The following is an 18,275-nucleotide window of genomic DNA, read 5'->3' on the forward strand; positions in this document are numbered from 1 at the left end:
TTGTAGTAAAAATGTCATACAGTACATTTATAAAATGCGCATATGTCCTTATACAACACCTCCAGAAGTATAAAGTCAGTATCATTTTTCTTCAGTTATGGCACTACACATAATGTGCTGTGTTTTATGCATTTTTTTGGGCTGTACACGTCTACACATTTTAAAAAGTACATTAAACCAGAGCATTTATCATAGTGAAGAAAAGTTAAATTAAAACTTTTAAGTTAGAAAAGTAATATTTGCTTTCTTTTTTTGTCAGTTTGTTGTTGGGAGGCCGGCCTGTCAAAGTGAGGGTCAGAGATCTTGAGGTTGGTAATTATTGATATTGCTTTTTTTTTCATTCCTTTTTTTAAGTTACCAGCTAGCAGACTGTGTTGTGTTTCTAATCCCCATCTCTCACCGTCTCTAAGGAAGGTGTCAGCGAAACAGAGGCATCGCACCACTCCCGACAGAGAGTCATCCGCTGAACGGGGCTCAATCCTCCTCTGCACAGGTGTCACTTCAGCATCGTGATCTGCCAAATGAGCGTTCGCCTCTTGCACCTGAGCAAAAACAGCAGGCGTAAACTAAATAAAATCAACACATCGACAGGCTCATTCCCTAGCTCATAAACTTGCGAGACAGTGAGAAATTAATAGGAGATTTGCAGACTCTCACTTTACTGGTGGGACTGTTGACCACGACGCGCTTCTTTCCTGAGACTCTGCTCTTGCGGATCCTCCTGAAGGACTGGCGCAGGGACTTCTTCAAGGACTTCACTCGGGACAGTGGCCCCTCCATGGCCAGAGAGTCATTGGGGTGCAGCGTGCATCTGTGAGATAAAAAAAATAATCTCCTTAGCAAACTGCACATAAAAATCAGATCTTTATTAATTTAATTGTGACTCCATCTGCTGAAGGAAATCCAAATCCAAATTAGGGCTTTATTGCATATGATAACAGTAATATATACATGGGCATTCATTAGGTAACTTAATGGCTATTTGAAAAATTTTTGTTAAAATATAGCTAACATACCTTAGTTATTGTTATACCATAGATATTTATTATGATTATTATGAGGATAATGATAATGATGATTAATATTATTACTATTATTACTACTATTACTATTTTTATTTATTTTGTTATGTTATTATTATTATTACTACAATTACTATAACTTCGTTATTACTAATATTACTTTGTACTAATACCTTAGTTAATGTTACACCATAAATATTTATTATTATTTATTATTATTATTTATATTATTATTATGTTATTATTAGTAATAATAATAATAATTATTATTATTAATATTATCATTACTATTATATTATTATTTATTATTATTATTATTATTATTATTATGTTATTATTAGTATTAATTATTATTATTATTATTAATATTATTATTACTATTATAATTATATGCTATTATTATTATTATCATCATCAGGGGAAAACATCCATACACACTCACTTACACACATACACTACGGACAATTTAGCTTACCCAGCTCACCTATAGCGCATGTCTTTGGACTGTGAGGGAAACTGGAGCACCCAGAGGAAACTATTATTGTTATTGTTGTTGTTGTTGTTATTATTATTATTATTATTATTATTATTATTATTACTACTGCTACTACTACTACTACTACTACAATTACTATTCGTTTGTTATTACTACAATTACTTTGTATTATTACTTGTTGTTGTTAATAATAATATATTCATAATAATATAAAATTGTATGTGCAAATATTATATGCAATAAAAATCAAGGATTAATAAATCCTTTCATTAATAAGTGCATTTACATTTTACATTACTCAGAGATAGAAGGTGCAGCAATACTGTAAAACAAAAACATACTGCACAAAAATGCAACTTTTACAGTTTGTTATTCTAAAATATTTGTAGAAATTATTTGTAAATGCAGATTCTGACGAGACATGCTCAATTAGAAAGCTAATAAGTTCATTAATTGAATGAGTATTATTATAACTTGCTTAAATTCAGAATTCCGTGCATATTTCAGTTATTGGCTTGCTTGTTTGTTTGCTTGTTTGTTTATTTGTCTGTCACATCAACAAACTATGGCTATGACTATGATAAAACATTAAGACAACTTCATAATCAATAAAAAAACATACAAAAACTTCAAATTTTTCATTAAAACCATTAAATATGATTTTTCCAAATTTTTATTGGTGTAACTACCTAAAGTCTGAATTAAAAGTACTAATAGCAAGTTAACTGGTCTAGTATTAGTACCTTAGTATTAGTAATTGGTAGTAGGATATCAGATAACACTAATATATATTCATAGAAATTGATAGCCCTCTCTAAATAAAAGTGCTTCTAGTCCAGTAATTGGCCAAGGAACAGAGGAGCCCCACACGGCCCTTTGAGTTTACCTCGCCAGAACTGGACTTCGCCGGTGGTAGTCAAAAAGGCCAAAGCCATGACTAGTGCCAAAGGCAATGAGATTCCACTCCGCATGCAGGGTCACTGCAGTAACGGCGGCGGGCGGCAGGCATTGAACTAGGACCACCGGCTGGAATCCAGGAGCAAACACTACTGAGCCCGATTTAGGAGGCAGCCGGTCGTGACCCTTCCATGTGAAGCCCTCTCTGTCCTGGAGCAGGTCCACTGTGGCCACATCAATCATATGGTCTGACTTCTCATCACCAAGAACCATGACTATAACCTGTGTAAAGAGAAAAGTGGTCAGGACACTTCAAAACTAAGATTAAGGGGATAGTTAATCCAAAAAAATGTATTCTATTTTAATTTAATCATCCTTCACTTGTTCCAAACCCTGTTTGAGTTTATTTTGTTTGTTGAACACAAAAGAAGATATTTTGAAAACGTTGCCATTCAGTGGTCCTTGACTTCCATAATATTTTCATCACTGCAATGGATGTCAAAGGTTTTACGTTTACACAACAATTATTTAGTAAAAAACTTTTTTTTCTTTTTGTTTTGAAAAAGTTTACTACTACATAACAAAGTTTTTAAAACAGAGAGAAAAATATGCCTTAAACCAAAAGGTTTCCCATTTACATGTAAAAGTCTTCAAAACGACCTGCATTTACACGTATCCAATAAAATGAGGCAGTAGGAAAAACTTGACCAGCAACACTACCATGGTACCACTGTTTCATGTTTGTTTCTGTTTACCTTTAATCTACACACCACTAAACACACACTATGCATGTGCACAACATTATCGTTTTGAACGACAAAAGAAAATGATGACATTTTCAAAAAACTCCTTTCGTATTTATGCGTTTTCAGTTCCAATTCAGCTGGAAAATGTTAATTGCCATGTCAACAGCCCCAGTTTCCAAAAATCTTCAAAACATCTTATTTTCTGTTCAACAGAAGAAAAGGAAGCTCACAAGGGTTTAAATCCATTCTAAAGGGACAGTAAATATTGATTAAAATGTCATTTCTGGACGAACTATCCCTATCTCTAACAATTAGCAAAAATGTGTTTACATTCTGCGGTAATATTTGGATTGTTGTTAAAACATTGTCCAAGCTTACATTATAGAGCATGTTAAATGAAAAAAAAAAAGTCCAAAAGCATTCACTGTGTGATAAATCATGTTAGAATACAGTTAGAATGACTGAAATGTATGATGCAAAAAATGAAAGCAAAAAAAAAATCCTTGTATAGGTTTCCATTATATATAAAGAAATTACATAGTGATGCACAATATATCAATAGGGTTGGAATAATTAATCAATTCCATTTGTGTTCAATAAAAAAAGGTCAGTAGAGGTTTTTCTTTAAGGTTTAATGTATTAGCAATTTATTGGATACAGATGAATAATTTGTTTCCCAGAATTCTGGGAGGTGCGCACAGTTTTCATTTCCTGATTTCAACTAATAGGCAGCTGATATTAACAGGTGGAGTTTAGTGATATATGTCACTTGTCAATCATTGTTCAGTCCAGTCCATTGGCCGAACCCATACATACTTCCTCTTTTTCTACTAATTCTCTGCAGTGTTAAAGCACAAGACTTCTCAACTGCTAATTCTTCGCATCAGAGCTCATGTTAATTTTAGACAAGCTTCATCTACTTCTGCAAAAATGCTTTATTAGTATGCAAAACATATCACACTCAAGAAGAAGTTTGGTTAATATATCACCTTTGAACAATACAAATACAGTCGTTAAATAAAAAGAAAAAGAGACAAAAATATGTTTACAAACTTAGTTTGTAATTCCCTTTTTAAAACAATAGCATATCAGGACATATATTATTATTATTATTAGTAGTAGTATCATTATTATATTATATATTATATTATATATATATATATATATATATATATATATATATATATATATATATATATATATATATATATATATATATATATATATATATTTATTTATTTATTTATTTATATTTATATATATATATATATATTTATTTATATTTATATATATATATATATATATATATATATATATATATATTTATTTATATATATATATATATATTTATTTATTTATTTTTTTATTTTTTTTTTTTAAAGAAACAAATAGAAGACAAAATAGTGGAAGTTTTTAAAATTGACAAAAAAAAAAAGTTTAGACCTGCAACTTTTCATTAATTTTGGGAAAATAATGATCTAGATGATTTTCTTGCACTGTTCTGGTTTTCATCAGGTTTATGAACAGAACCTGTTTTCCTTTCTAATTCTACTTTCCATATTCTAAGGGTCTAGGGATGACCACTACAAAACACAACAGCCAGAACAGCTACAATGCTGACTTTGCAACTGATCTAAAAATAAACGGATCTAAAAATACATTTGCATTAACAAATGACAACAACACTAATAGCATTCCCTACTTGTCCAGCAGTTCCAGCCACCACCAGTTTTCCACTGTATTTACAGAGGCTGATTTTCTGGATTCCAAGTCTGGGGTCATCACTGTATGGGTCAAAGCAGCCCACCTGGAGATGGATGAAAAGCAAAAACAGATTGTTATTCTTCTTTATTGATTCTTAAGGCAGCACAAACACAGCCACAATATTGCATTCATGAAGGCGGCAGAGCACAAAAACACACCTGTGCCAATCAAACCCATTCTAACTGTTGCAAAGACAAACAAAATACCTTCCACATGCCAAAAAAAAAAGCAAAGTCAAGTTCCATCTTTATAACCCACCAAAAAACCCAACCCAACATATATAGACCAAACACAACATGATATGAAGATTATTATGAACTCGGATACAATATAAGAGCATATTTCCTTCCCCTTCACACACACATCTGTTTGGCTTGGAGCAGATGCCGGAGAAGTGGAAGAAGACAAGAACAAAGAGAAGAGGAATGTGCATGTTATGAGGAGAGAGAGAAACACACACACAAGCAGTAAAACTAAAAGCAATCCAGCAGTGCCATCCAAAGCAGCAATGTGCTTCATCTTCAAGAGACCCTAGCAAAGCATTTCAGTCGTCAGACAGACAGTCTGCTTTTAATTAAGGTGCGAAAGGAATCAACTCCAGTGTGAATCCCATATGCTAAAGTGGGCCACACGCCAGACTGCAGACGGTGTTTATAGAGAAGTTGAAGAGGAGGAAAAGGTGGATTGGGAAAACAAAAAGAGAAAGGAAAGGTCAAGACACTTGCCGAGCTGAAGCTGCCCTTGTTATGAAAAAAAAACAGTGAGTAAAGTAAAATCAAACAAAATAACACTGTCCTAGCATTCAGATGAGGGGATTAAAGGTTTGTTTTCAAAGTAAAAATAATCATCAGATCTCCCCTGACCTTTCTGAATGGAGGCCATTCCTCCTCTCCGGCTTGTGTCAGGCTGTCGTTGTGCTCGCAGTCTGTCTGAAAGATGGAGGCCGTGCTCAGTTTGTATAAAGGTTTGAGTGACACTCCTGACGCATCCCAGAAACGCACTGTTCCGTCCTCATGACTTAAAAAAATAAACAGAACATATATGAACATCAATATGACAACTGATGCAAATAAACGTTCTGATAAAAACATTTCACATGCTGTTTGAATCAAATTTGTTAAAATAACTTTACCTGAAAATATACACATTTTTTCTTATTAATTAATAAAACAAGTATATATGTAATATGAAAGTAATACATTATTAAATTAAATTGTAATGCTAAATCATAAAATAAAATAATAATAAACTATACAAAACAAAAAAATTACAAAAATAATAACAACAACAACAACGACAACAATAAATTACCAAATACAATGTTATAAATCACAAAAAGTGAAAAGTAATGACTCATAAAACATAAAAAATAATAATAAATCAAAAAACAAATTAGATCAGTTAAAATAAATCAGAAAATAAAAAAACTTAATAAATTTAATTAAAAATAACATAATAATAAATAAAAATAAATAAAATAAAATAAATAAAACAATTTAAAAAATTTAAATAAATAAAAAACTATTTAAAAATTTAAGAAAATAATAAGAAAATTAAAAATTAATACATTTTTAAAAATAAATAAATTACAAAATAAATCAAATAAATGAAAATAAAAAATTAAACGAAAATAAAGAACTAAATAAAAGAATAAAAATAAATGAAAATACAAAATAAATAAAAAATAAATAAATAAATAAACTAAATAAAACAAAATTATGAATGAAAATAAAATAAAATTTAAATAAATAAATAAATGAAAATAAAATACTCACCCAGTTAACAGCAGTTCCTTCTGTTTTGGATCAGGCGCTAAGTTTTTCCCTCCACATATTGGCCAATTCTGCAAAAATACAGAGGAAAAAACACACACACTTAGGGCAGCCACTTCAATGAAAAACATCTGGCAAATTTTACATTCTTTAATGAAATAACATTAAATAAGAGCTTTGATGCTGCTGTATGTTTTATTGGTGGTTGTTAAAAAGGAATCCATTTCAGAAAGTCAAATCGCCTACTTTACGGTTATAAAATCTAAAAATACAGCATGAGTGTGATGTATTAAAATCTTTCATTTAACAGTAAAAAATAATAAAGATTATAAAGTTGGAGTGCCATTTATGATGTTAATGTTATACACATAACAGATGTGATATAAAATGCTTTTGTGATATAAAATGTTTACTTTTCTGCTGAAATGGAAATAAACAATGATGTAAATAAAACAAGACAACTATAAAAACAAGTCCATTCGCCTAAAGCTCACTTCATAAATGCACAATGCTTTATTTGTTGTTGTTTATTTTATGAGATATGGAGTGATTGTATAAACATGTATGGTGCAAATGTGCAAAACTGGTGCAAGTATTGATTAAAATGAGACAAATGAAAAAGTGTGTTGTCGAGTCTTTGTTTGACACATTTAACAAAATTTTCAAGTAGATTTTCTTGCTTTTCTTAATATACAGTATGTATGAAAATTACAAAAGAGTCAATACAGGTAAAAAAAAAATCTACTGAATTGCATAGTAGCGAAAAAATTAATATATATATAAAGGGTATTCTGCTCACTAAGGCTGCATTTATTTGATAAATATCTTATTACAATTTAATATAAATAATTTTTTTAAATTACAATTTTAAAAAAGGCTTCAAGGAATGTGGTTAAAAATATTTCAAATATTTCATTTTGAAATGTAGTTAATGAATTAAAAAAGAAAGAAAGAAATAAAAGAAAAAAGACACAAACGAAAAAGAACAAATAAAAAAGGACAAAGGAAAAAAAAGAAAAAAACTGAAATAAAAGAACAAATGAAAGAAAGAAAAACGGAAGAAAAAAAGAACAAGTAAAAGAAAAAGGAAACAAACAGAAGAAAAAAAAGCAAAGAACAAACAAAAGAAAATAAGAAAAACGAAAGAAAAAAAAGAATAAACTAAAGAAAAAGGAAGAAAGACAACAAGAACAAAGGAAAGAAAAAAGAAAGAACAAATAGAAGAAAAAAAGAAAGAATAAAGGAAAGAAAGAATGAATGAAAGAAAGAACAAACGGAAGAAAAAAATAACAAATAAAAGAAAAATGAAACAAAAGGAAAGTAAAGAGAGCAAGCAAATTAAAAGAGAACAAACAAAAAAATAGGAAGAATGAAAGAAAAAGAAAGAATAAACAAGAAAAAAGCAGAACGACAGCAAGAACAAAGGAAAGAAAAACAAAAGAAAAGAATGAACAAATAAAAAAAGAAAAAGAATTAAAGAAAAAAGAATGAAAGAAAGAAAAAAGAACAAATGGAAGAAAAGAAAACAAAAAACAAGAAAAAAGAAAGAATAAATATAAGAAAAAAAGAACGAAAGAACAAACGAAAGAAAAAAGTACAAATGAAAGAAAGATCAAATGAAAAAAAGAACAAACAAAAGAAATAAAAAAAATAAAAATAAAAATAAAAAAACAAAGCAAACGAAAGAATAATAAAAAAGAAAAAAGATTTTTTTTTAAAAAGAATAAAAAAAGAATTATGGAAAAAAGAAAACAAAAGAAAGAATAATGGAAAGAAAAAAAGAACGAATGAAAGAAAGATCAAATGAAAGAAAGAACAAACAAAAGAAAGAATGAAAGAACGAAAGAAAAACATTCAGATTGTAACCAGTTGTAAACAGTGAGTAACTGCTGATTGTAATGCGAACCGTCACTTTAAATTTCCCACCTCATAGTTCTGCAGCGGACACTGCTGTTGGCCAGCACTGATCACTCGCTCCCACAGTTTGGGAGGCACATTGGAGATGTGGCAGGAGCAGGTGATGGCGGAAGAGTGCAGAGGAGCCAGATATGGAGCAGGGACTGTGGGCCATCCAGGCATCTGAAGATCAATCACCACCAGCTCCTCCTCCAGAAGAACCACCAGTGCTGAAGGCTCGTCAAAGTCTGTCGGGCACAAAAATAACTAAAGAGCGTGCACTGGAAATAAAAATAACCATTTAGCAGACATCAAGGGTGATTTATAGGACACTTACAAGAACTACAGGTCAACGTGCATAAGGGTACAATGGGGATGCTGTAAGAGTCTGAACATGCATACCATAGCAGATGTGTGGCAGACTGTACAGATTCTACTTTATCATTTATAGGCCAGCTTATTCTGGGTGCTTTTTTTAAAATAGAATTTCATTAATTAGTGACAGATTAATGGATATAACATTATTATATTATATAATATTATATTAAATTATGTTATGTTATGTTATATTATATTAAACATTATTATTATTATTATTATTATTATTATTATTATTATTATTATTATTATTATTATTATTAAGTACATTTCCTATGTATTTATATTATTATTAAAAATAATAATAAATAATGGTTAAATTAATATTACTATGATGACGATGATGATAATGATTATTGCTATTATTAAATTTGGTTTAATAAAACAATGGCATTAATGTAATAATAATAATAATAATAATAACAGTAAAAATTGGCATTATACAAATGTTTACTTTTATTATTATTATTATTGTTTTTATTAATTTTAACGATAATTAAAACAATTCAAATGATTACTGTTACTAGTACGACGATAATGATGATGTTGTTGTTAATGATGATTAATATTATTATTATTAACTATAGTTTATTAAAACAATGCAAACATTAACTGTGATTATTATTATTATTATTGTTATTATTATTATTATTATAAAACTAAGTAACAGTAATACTTGTCAACTTTTTAAACGCCAACTATATTGTTATCATTATCATAATTGTGATAAATGTATATACTAATTTCAATTGCAGAATATTATCTTTATTATTATTATTATTAAATATACATTTTAATTCTGAACCATAATGCTAATTATTTTGATTTATTTGAATTTATTTGATTAAATTAATTATTAGTTATAAATTATATTATTATAATTATAATGAATATTATAATTATTATAATACTAATAATAATTATTATTATTAATATTATTATATTAATATTACAAAAAAAATCAGTAATCATTTATATTATAGGAGGTAAACCTAAAAATAATAGTGAAATACAATTATTCAAAATAAGAGTTTGGACTTTTCGTTTCAGCCCAGAAGTTTCTCCACTCGGCCTGGAGCTGCTCACCCTTCTCTGTATCCGTGCAGTGAATAGTGAAGAAGTCGATGACACGCGAGGTGAAGTCCAGCGTGACGTGGCTGCTGTCCTGCAGGATGGTGAGGCAGTGTCTGTCTCCATAGCTGGCTCTGGGCATCCCGCCACTGAATAACACTAGAGGAGCTCTAGACACAACACAGGACATCTCCACAGTCACTCCAGCACCACTCAAACACTTAGACATCATCCACCTTCTGCCTACACCAAATGATGCTGTGTGTAAACGATTGGATTCATTTCTGTTAAACTGAACAGAAAAAATACTATAAAGCTTTTTATTATAATATTTTTTTAAAGTGCAATAAGATGAATTATTCTCCTTTAGGTCCATCAATTAAATACTGAAGATGCCATAGAATGAAAATCGTGATATACCTAGACATAGCGGAATAATAAGAGTTCAAATGACATAGGGTATGCTATCCGACCTGTGCCCAGGCGTGTTTTCCGGTTCATTTGACAAGTGTGAGTGCTCTGAATTGGGCCAAGGTGAAGTTTAGTAGGCCAGCCCCGGCACGGTTGGAAGAGTTGTGCCAGAGATTGGCTAAGGTCGAAAGACAAAATGCAGTGTGAGTGCAGGCCGTCAGGAGAGTAGGGACAATCCAGCTTCGGCACGGTTCAAGGCAACTGTACCTAGTGTGAGTTCAGCCATATTGTGAGCCTCAAACACCATTGTTTTCTCATTCTCATGAAAATCCTGTGAGTATATAATCCCACTAACTCTTTTGTGACTCATTAAAGCAATAATGTATACACCCTCAGCAGTTTTCCCGATATTTTCCAAGTGTAACACAACTGATTATATTTTTTGTAGGTGGGACTCTTATTTTAAAAACAGGACAGTCATTTGCTCTGGGGTAAATCACCGCAATGTCATATTATTAGTTTACAGCTTGTCAGAAAGTAAAATTTGGAAGAATAAAAAAAAGTATTATAAGGTTATTCAACACCATGTACGTCTATGTACACTAGTAATGAGACAACAAACATATATATTTGTAACGAGGCAGAGGAAGAATTAGAATTAGCGTTTAATGCACATTTATGCATCGTGTCATATCACTTATCTCTTACTGTTTTTATTTTTCATAATTTTTGTGCAACCTTATTATTTGAAGTTGTTTCAGTTTTATTTTTTGAATCATATTTTCTAGAACTGGAAACCCAACCCATAATCTGCTTATTAAGTGTGAAGTAAATGGTACAAATGGTAATATTAAACGTTTACAAAGCGATGTAATACTTTCAAAAATCCCAATCGTAATATATTTATATCCATGTCTAATACAGGGCTTCTGCAGGTTTCATCAAGTCAAATTTAAGAATTTTTAAGACCCTTATGAATGAATATACAGGGCTAAACACTAATGATTTTTCCAAAATGTTTTTGGTTTTTTTTTTGCTTGCCACCAAATGTAATTTCTTAGCAACATACTTTAATGTGTCAAAAGAATAAAACTCTAGTTGTATACACTTTTTTCAACATATTTCTTTTCGACAAAAAAAATGACAAGTTTAACATTGTTAAAAGTATATTTATTGTGTACATAAATAATCAAAAATATACATTTGTTGGGTTTTGGTCCAAATTGACTGACAATAAATTCTATTCAACCTAGTGCGTTTCTGTAGTGAATCCTTAAGTTTTATGTCTGTTTATAAATATCATGTCTACTCCCCTTTACTTCTGTAAAGAGTTTTTGTATGAATGGAAGATAACGTAAAGAGATCTGTTGTTCCGTTATTATCATGAGGAACTGTGCGATTATTTTTAGTTTTCTTTCCCTAGGAATTAGGAAATTCATTTGGAGGAATTGCTGTGAAATATTTCTAACAGCTATCGTAAATTGTTTCTCTTTGCAATAAAAAATTCAAATATTTTTTTTTATTAAGATGGATTGTTGGTGATTGGATGAATGTTGGCCTGATTTTGCAGCTTTGCCTGAACAGAGTAAAATTAAGGCCCGTTAAAAATGTAACCTCCTAGGGCTTAGCGGCCACATACGTGGACAGCACATTTTAGCTCTTATGTCTTATGTTTTATATTTTGTTACAGACATACAATGTCATCCTGCGACTGTTTTGCAGCATATGAAATGTCCCAAACACTATTTTAACTGTCCAAAATGGGCAAAAACTGTTATTTTAAGTGATAGTCAAAACATGTTAAAAAAAAATATGTGTGCGTTTGTTTAAAAACAGCATTTAAAACAGTCAGGAAAAAATTGCTGTGTTCAAGGCAGAAATAAAGAGTTTTGCATTCTATTACACAAAGGTGACTTTGTGCTTTATGGAAATTTGGACGAGTCCACATAGAAGGATATAATTTTTCTCTAAAAATACATCAAAAGATAATACTTGTGTTGTGTCTCTTAAAACCTCTTAAGGCCCAGGCTGTTTTTTTACATGCATTTTTTTATTTCTCTTTGCTATTTGGGCTTATTGGAACCTAATTAGAATAAAACCTAATATTCAGTGAATTTAAGACTTTTTAAAACCCCGCAGATAGCCTGTAATATCAGATGGCCAGAAAGTGAATATTGAATATTGGTGTCTAGTACAGAGAATGTTGTGCATTTCATTAGTTTATATAAAATTCACTTCAATGTGTGATATGACTTAAAAGCGGTCATAAACATTTTTTCTATTCATGCGTGTAGCAGCTTGGACTCCGAAACAGTATTCCATACGTCACGACATAAGCGGATGTGAAACACAGTAGTCATGTGTGGAAAAAGGTGGATAACATTTCATTTCTCACACATTAAAAGCACAAACCCTGATTCTGTCGTCCTCCACAGGATCTTGTTCACGGCTTTGCAAGGAAAGGGGCCTAAAACGAAAAAAAAAAACACACACACACACACACAAAATAATAATGAAAATGAGTTTAAGAGAAACCACCAAAAACTATAGAAATCTTGGCAGAGTAGATGTTAAAAATTGGAAAATGTACGCAGATCCTGAAGTGGTTGGTGTCAACAAAGCTTCGGCTAGCAGTGAAGAGTGCATGTGAGGTTTATGATCCCTTTAATAGGTCTGGAGAGAGAGTTTAATGGTCTATTACAAAAGTTGAACAGACTCGAAAGGTTTGGAATAGAACAACATTTCCTGACATTGTGTGAATTAAGCAAACATTACTGTATGACCAGGCGTCGATGAGGTTATGGCTACTGGAATTACTATATATGAAAAAAAAAAAACACAGGCAAGATAAAGTACATTTGCATGCAAGTTAAAGGTTTGATGTCAGTACACATAAAACAACATCTAGTTTTTGTTTTTTGTTTTTTTATGTGAAAATGCTTTAGTGTAACAACTAGATTTAGATCAACATACTGCAGTTTTGATTCATCATTACCAGAGAATCATTATTATAGAGGTCTTAAATTGATCTTTTTACATACAATGTGTCATGGTAAAATCAAAATATCTTGTGTGAACGCAAAACTTCCTTATTAGTCATTAACAGCTTCAATGTTTCATATCTTCTTTGTGTGATCGCCAAGTGTAATTTAAGAGCCCTATGCAGAACATTATTTCCCACTTAAACTTAAATGTTAATGTAATTTTTTCAAGCGATTTTTAAAACATTTGCTGAATCAATAAAAATGCAGCTTCATATAAAAATAAAAAGATAGTCACGTGTAAGCTAGTGTCATTAAATCTAAAATCATAGTACACAATTATGTAAAAAAACAAATGCAAACTCTATAACAATAATAATGTTATTTTTAAATTAAATAACTATATTAACCTTATCTAAACAATTTTAAAGCCAAACACACATTTCAGTTGGCATGAATACAAAGGTTTCCATATTTCCCAAGAAACTAAACTATTAATACAAACAAGGTTTTGTATTTTGCTTGTGTGATAATATCCATGCAAATCACAATACTTGTAGAAAAATTCTTGCTTCCCAGCATCTGACCATACAAATAGAGCAATAAAACATTTTTTAATGTATATTTATAAATGATCCTTTGGCAACATTTTACATTGATGATACCTTCATCAATACTGAAAAGTGTTGCACTGTTTTCCAATAGTTTGTATGTTTTTACTGATTTAAGATTTTGTGCTGAACCATAGTGTCATACTTGAATTGACAGATTGAATACACAAAAATCATAATTTTTACCTTTAGTACTGTGAATCGTATGGGATCGTGAGTCAGGTGAATTGTTACATCCCTAATCTCACTATACAATTTAGTCACAGTTTTTTAACAAAATTATTTGAAACCAATTCAAGGTAAAGAGCCTTTGCATTCTTTTTACCAAAATAATATATTTTCTTCAAACCCTTTCACTGGGGACTGAGATGTACAGAGGAAAGCATTCCCTAAACCAGAGAGCAGTGTGTATAGAGATGGTCAATAGGCCCTCTGCTCCAGGGAACTGACCAAAGCATAAAAATCAGATTATAAAATTACTTGTATAATAGGACAGAGACCGGAGTTTAACATTATAAAGGCGAATAATTAATATTACTTAAAAAATTTTATTGTATAAGTATCAGTGTAATACCCTTAAGAAGAGATAATCTTAAAGTTTTTAAAATATTTAATAACAATCAAATTATTAAAATATGCATAAATAATTTAAAAAGGAGAGGGTAAAATAAGCTAATATCTAGTTCTGTAACAAAACAACTTTCTCTTTCAGTCAGAAAAACATCTACACACTTTCGCTATGAAAACACTGATTGACCGTATGATCTTTGTAGCACTCATTGGAGCAAGCGGAGCTGCAAATCATCCGTTCTGTGTGGTTTGGCTTATTAATGTTTGTTTTGTGTATAGACGTCTGTGAAAGTAGTTTTTCACTGTTCTGACGTTTTATGTGCATTATATTTGATGTTTTGTTAATGCAAGTAAACGACTTTTTGCAATAAAACAAGTTTGCGATTGTAAACACAGCGCCCCCTCTGTCAAAGAAAGTATCTTGATTAGTTTAATATTTCTACCAATTTAAATTGTCACATATTTGAATAGATTTTTAACCGGCTCATGGTGAATAATTACATCCCAATTTCACATGTTAACAAACTCACCACTAACAAACAATCTGTGTCGATACTGGTTTTGGTGGTTTACAAGGACGTTTTTTGTATAATGACATGGGTATGACTTAGGTTGCTTTCACACTTAGATTTTTGTTTCAGAACCTGTCTCGTTTGCCCAGTTAGTGCGGTTTGTTTGGCATATGTGAATCCAGCAATCGTGCTTGAATCCACGCCAAAACAATCGCTCCAAGATCGCTTGAATGAAGTGGTCATGGCTCGATTGAAATGAACTATGCAGCGAATTAATTGTAGTACGAAAGAAATACGATCCGAGCCCGGTTATATCACAGTGTTTTATGGATATGTAATAGGCATACGGCTATATGAAGAGAGAATTATGAGTAGGGTAGGAGGTCATTCCAGATATCCCGAGTCTCTCGGAAGTTTCAGGAGCCGCAAATACACAGAAACTCCCGGATGCCTGCAAATGAGTGATAATCTCCCGGAAATCGCGCATCCACCTCCCAGTCCTCAAATACATTGCTCACCCTTCTCATCCCTCCCCACCGCATCCCTCCTCGCTCTTCAGACACATCGTGCACACCTTGTCAAACACCACCAAACCACCACCGCCCCTGACAGCTGAGCGGGACTCTGCCAAAAAAAACCTTGAAACTCTGACCAATGTAAGGAGAGTTTACTTACTTGTTTTAGCTATTTTGGTGTGTTTAGAAACTTTGCAGTGTGAAAGCGAACAGCACCAATGTGTGTGTGTGTGTGTGTGTGTGTGTCTGTGTAACAGAAAAAAAGGAAAGCCAGTGTGTAATTGGTATGTGTTAAGGCTCACCATATGGTATAGTGGATGAGACGGGGTCATGGGTGCAGGGATTGCTGCTGCTGACAGCCCACACCATGTATCCGCCATCACTATGAGAACTAACAAAGCTGTTCCCGGACCGTTCCCAGACCAAACTCTCCAGCTGCTGCAAGAGTGACAGTCCCACACAATACACAGCATCACAAAAGGGCCATGAAGAGAAGTCAAAAGCTTTGAGTTAAACCATCTGCACATCAAAGCACTGATGATTTAAAGAGCACGGATAAATCTCTTGACCTGATCACTTTGAAAGTTGGCAATCATTTGACATTTACAGGCTGACTTTAAAACACTGATGCCAATGTTGAATTTTAATTCATTGTGTTTAACTCCAAGAGTGTTGAAAGTCATTTCAGAGACATCAAACGAATTCAAACACACACCCACCTGCTTTCCCAGGAAGAGGTTGTCCACATGCCGACTGCTGAGGTCCCAGAGCACCACCAGACCTCTGCTGTAGCCAATGAGGATTTTATCTGAGTCTTTCGGATGTTCCTGCAGGGACTCCACAGGCCCCAATGATTTTCCACACTTGTACTCCTCTGGAACGCTGAAGAGGGGAATAACCAAACACGTGGATAACATTACAACCAGCTCATATGAATTCAGCATAGACAAAGGAAACCCAAAGTGAAGATTAAAATGTACAACACGGAATATTTGCAGAAACAAAGTGACCATTGTTCAAAATTTGAACATGCTAACAGAACAGTATATTAGAAAATAACCAAGGTATTTATTTCATGGAAAACAGCGATACATTTCTGAAGGTTACAGCAGTCAAAAATTTGCATGAAGCAAGCAAGCTCTTGAATGACCTCTGCAGGCACAGGATATCACTAGTCTGCTCTGCTGAGATCTTGATCAGCTTTTGCCTCTATTACAGTTCACTGACTGAAGTGGGTTTTCCACAGAATGTTAGTCAGGTTCAGTTCAGGACTCTGGGTTGGACATTTCATTATTTCAGTGTTTTCAGGTTCAAGGAGCTGCTTTAACCGTTTTGCTGTGTGACAGAGCTGTGTTACTCAGCCATTTAGCTTTAGTAGAGTCCCTCAAAAAACAAAACATGACTCTTCAGCTCCACCATGATTAACCCATTGATGTTTTTACAAATTTTGACTTAAGAGTTTTTCTGGTTTGATTTATTGGCTTGATTTATTGAAGTGTAGTCGATTGACACATGCTTTTTAAAAGACAAAAGAAAACTTGTGCTGTTCTGTGTATCCGCTCAGATGGAGCCGAACACGTACAGATAAAGTCATCTTGTAGCACCTAAATGGTCAAATACAAGCAATTCTGTGTCAAAATATGGAGCTTTTTACAGTTATTAAATCACATAAAACATATCTTAGCTTGCTTATTGTTTAAAACCACCCCTGCTGACAACTACCCATCTAATGAATACTTTATGATAGTAATTGTGCAGCAAACGTCACTTCTTTTTATACACATATACATTAATTTAACAACATACTTCACTTCCTGCTGCACAAAACTGCAGCTCATAATGTTGTATATAGTAATATACATGTACATACACTTGTCAAGTTGTATATTTGCATTCACTACTTTTATTTTTTAAATATATTTATTTGTTTATGTCCTGTCTCTGTAATTCTGTTGCCCTGTAGAAACTCTGTCACGAAAATGGCATCAAAGCTCTAATTCTGAATATTAGATTTTGTAAAAAAAAAAAAAGTTGTATTTGATAGAATTCTAGCATTTTTGGTGGACTTGAATGAGTTAGTGACACTGTAACAGGGTATATGCAGAAATCCTAAAGGTAATTTCAATACCTTTTCAAAGACCTACTAAGAATTTGTTAACACCTCATCGCCACTTTAAGTTCTAATCTGTATCAAACCTTTAACTTAATAAACAGTTGTTAATAAACAGTTGTAGTTAAATAAATCAATAAAACAAAATCATACAACAGAACTCCGATAAGCTCGGAAGAAACAACATTTGAAAGAATAAATTACGTGGTTGTTTCCAGCAACAGGCTTCAGCCATTGTTTAAACTTGTCTTTCTCCAACCAACAGTACATAAACTTACATTTTCCAATTTTGCCGTCTGTTTCGCTCTATGGTTTTGCTACATGTGGAGTCACATCACCTTTCCACGTTTGTTGCAAATTACATGACATCACCCGGACAGAGGACCTTGGCCTGAACCAATCGCATAGATCGAGGAAAATAAATATATTTATGCTTTTTAGAGTCAAACACTTGACAACGCTTAAACAAAATTTAAGACCTTGTAAAAAAACGCATTTAAGACTTTAATAAATTAAGGGTCTT

General features: G+C 32.0%; 1 protein-coding gene across 3 annotated transcripts in view; it reads right to left on the reverse strand.

Annotated features, from left to right (window-relative positions):
• Positions 1 to 18,275, reverse strand: part of llgl1 (LLGL scribble cell polarity complex component 1) — an 85,049-nt gene that overhangs the window by 17,796 nt on the left and 48,978 nt on the right. For all 3 annotated transcript variants that reach the window (XM_005164142.5, XM_005164141.5, NM_001045469.2), the window contains 11 exon segments: positions 16,362 to 16,524; positions 15,945 to 16,080; positions 12,866 to 12,920; positions 10,058 to 10,212; positions 8,624 to 8,841; positions 6,701 to 6,768; positions 5,789 to 5,942; positions 4,864 to 4,968; positions 2,405 to 2,697; positions 658 to 811; positions 401 to 542 (listed from right to left, as the gene is read on the reverse strand). In XM_005164142.5, the coding sequence (XP_005164199.1) occupies positions 401 to 542; positions 658 to 811; positions 2,405 to 2,697; positions 4,864 to 4,968; positions 5,789 to 5,942; positions 6,701 to 6,768; positions 8,624 to 8,841; positions 10,058 to 10,212; positions 12,866 to 12,920; positions 15,945 to 16,080; positions 16,362 to 16,524 (1,643 nt within the window).

The sequence above is a fragment of the Danio rerio genome, chromosome 3 (assembly GCF_049306965.1).
Source record: "Danio rerio strain Tuebingen ecotype United States chromosome 3, GRCz12tu, whole genome shotgun sequence".
In the NCBI taxonomy this organism is placed as follows: Eukaryota; Metazoa; Chordata; class Actinopteri; order Cypriniformes; family Danionidae; genus Danio; species Danio rerio.